The following is an 880-nucleotide window of genomic DNA, read 5'->3' on the forward strand; positions in this document are numbered from 1 at the left end:
TCGCGTCGGTCTACTAGTTCCCTGCAATTTAAATAATATTAATAATAATCCCAAGAATCAAAACATTTCATAAAGTCATACTTGAATTCCATGATGACTGCACAAAAAGAAATCATGTTCATCAGGAGATGTCACTACTCTATCGATAACAGTACCAGCAGGGATGTTTTTCCCGCGTCCTCGTGCTGCAGCTTCATCACAACAAAAAAATCGAGCATGATGTCGCTTTTGAACCACAATAAACGTAATCAACGGCCGGTAATTTGTTGCAAATGATTTGCAAGCCCTACGAAGAGCAGGCAGTTCTTCTTCCAAAACCTTTTTAAAAAAATAAATTTTTACTTTGCTTCAATTAATGATACAACACAATTTCACCTGCATAAATTGACCTTCTGATACTCCATCTCGATAAACAATATTATTTTTTGGAGCCGTACCATTAACATCAAGAAATTCCCGTAAAACGTTCTGGAAAATTGTTTCAATAAATCCCAGTGATCAGTTCTTGCTTCGCTGGTTGGAAATTTTCACCGAAACATGAAATTTTTCGTCACTTTTTGCATCCACATTTCCCAACAACCTTCAAATCAAAAAAACATTCCCTTCATAATTTGGAAAGTACAATAAACATGAATAATAACCCACCCGAAGCTATTGAATGGTAAATGCGTTTCTACAGCTGAAGGGATGAACCACAATCCCACCCCAATTTACCAAGGCATTATTTCTTATACAAATAAATTATCCCAAACTAAACCAAAAAGCTTCCCATTTCAAGAAATTTTTTCATACGCATTTCATAAATTTCAATATCATACATTTTCATCTTCCAGTAAATTTTGGTATTGGATGCCCACCAAATTTTTCATATATATATTTT

At 34.4% G+C, this 880-nt stretch overlaps 1 protein-coding gene across 1 annotated transcript; it reads right to left on the reverse strand.

Annotated features, from left to right (window-relative positions):
* Nucleotides 1–75: 75 nt before the first annotated feature.
* Tsp_16074 (hypothetical protein) lies at nucleotides 76–417 on the reverse strand (the record flags this gene model as incomplete). The annotated part of the gene is made up of 2 exons (XM_003365928.1): nucleotides 76–317; nucleotides 376–417. Coding segments are annotated over 2 exons (284 nt in total), but the record flags the coding sequence as incomplete, so codon positions are not given.
* Between the last annotated feature and the right edge of the window lie 463 nt (nucleotides 418–880).

This window comes from Trichinella spiralis (genome assembly GCF_000181795.1).
Source record: "Trichinella spiralis strain ISS 195 chromosome Unknown Scfld6862, whole genome shotgun sequence".
Lineage (NCBI taxonomy): Eukaryota > Metazoa > Nematoda > Enoplea > Trichinellida > Trichinellidae > Trichinella > Trichinella spiralis.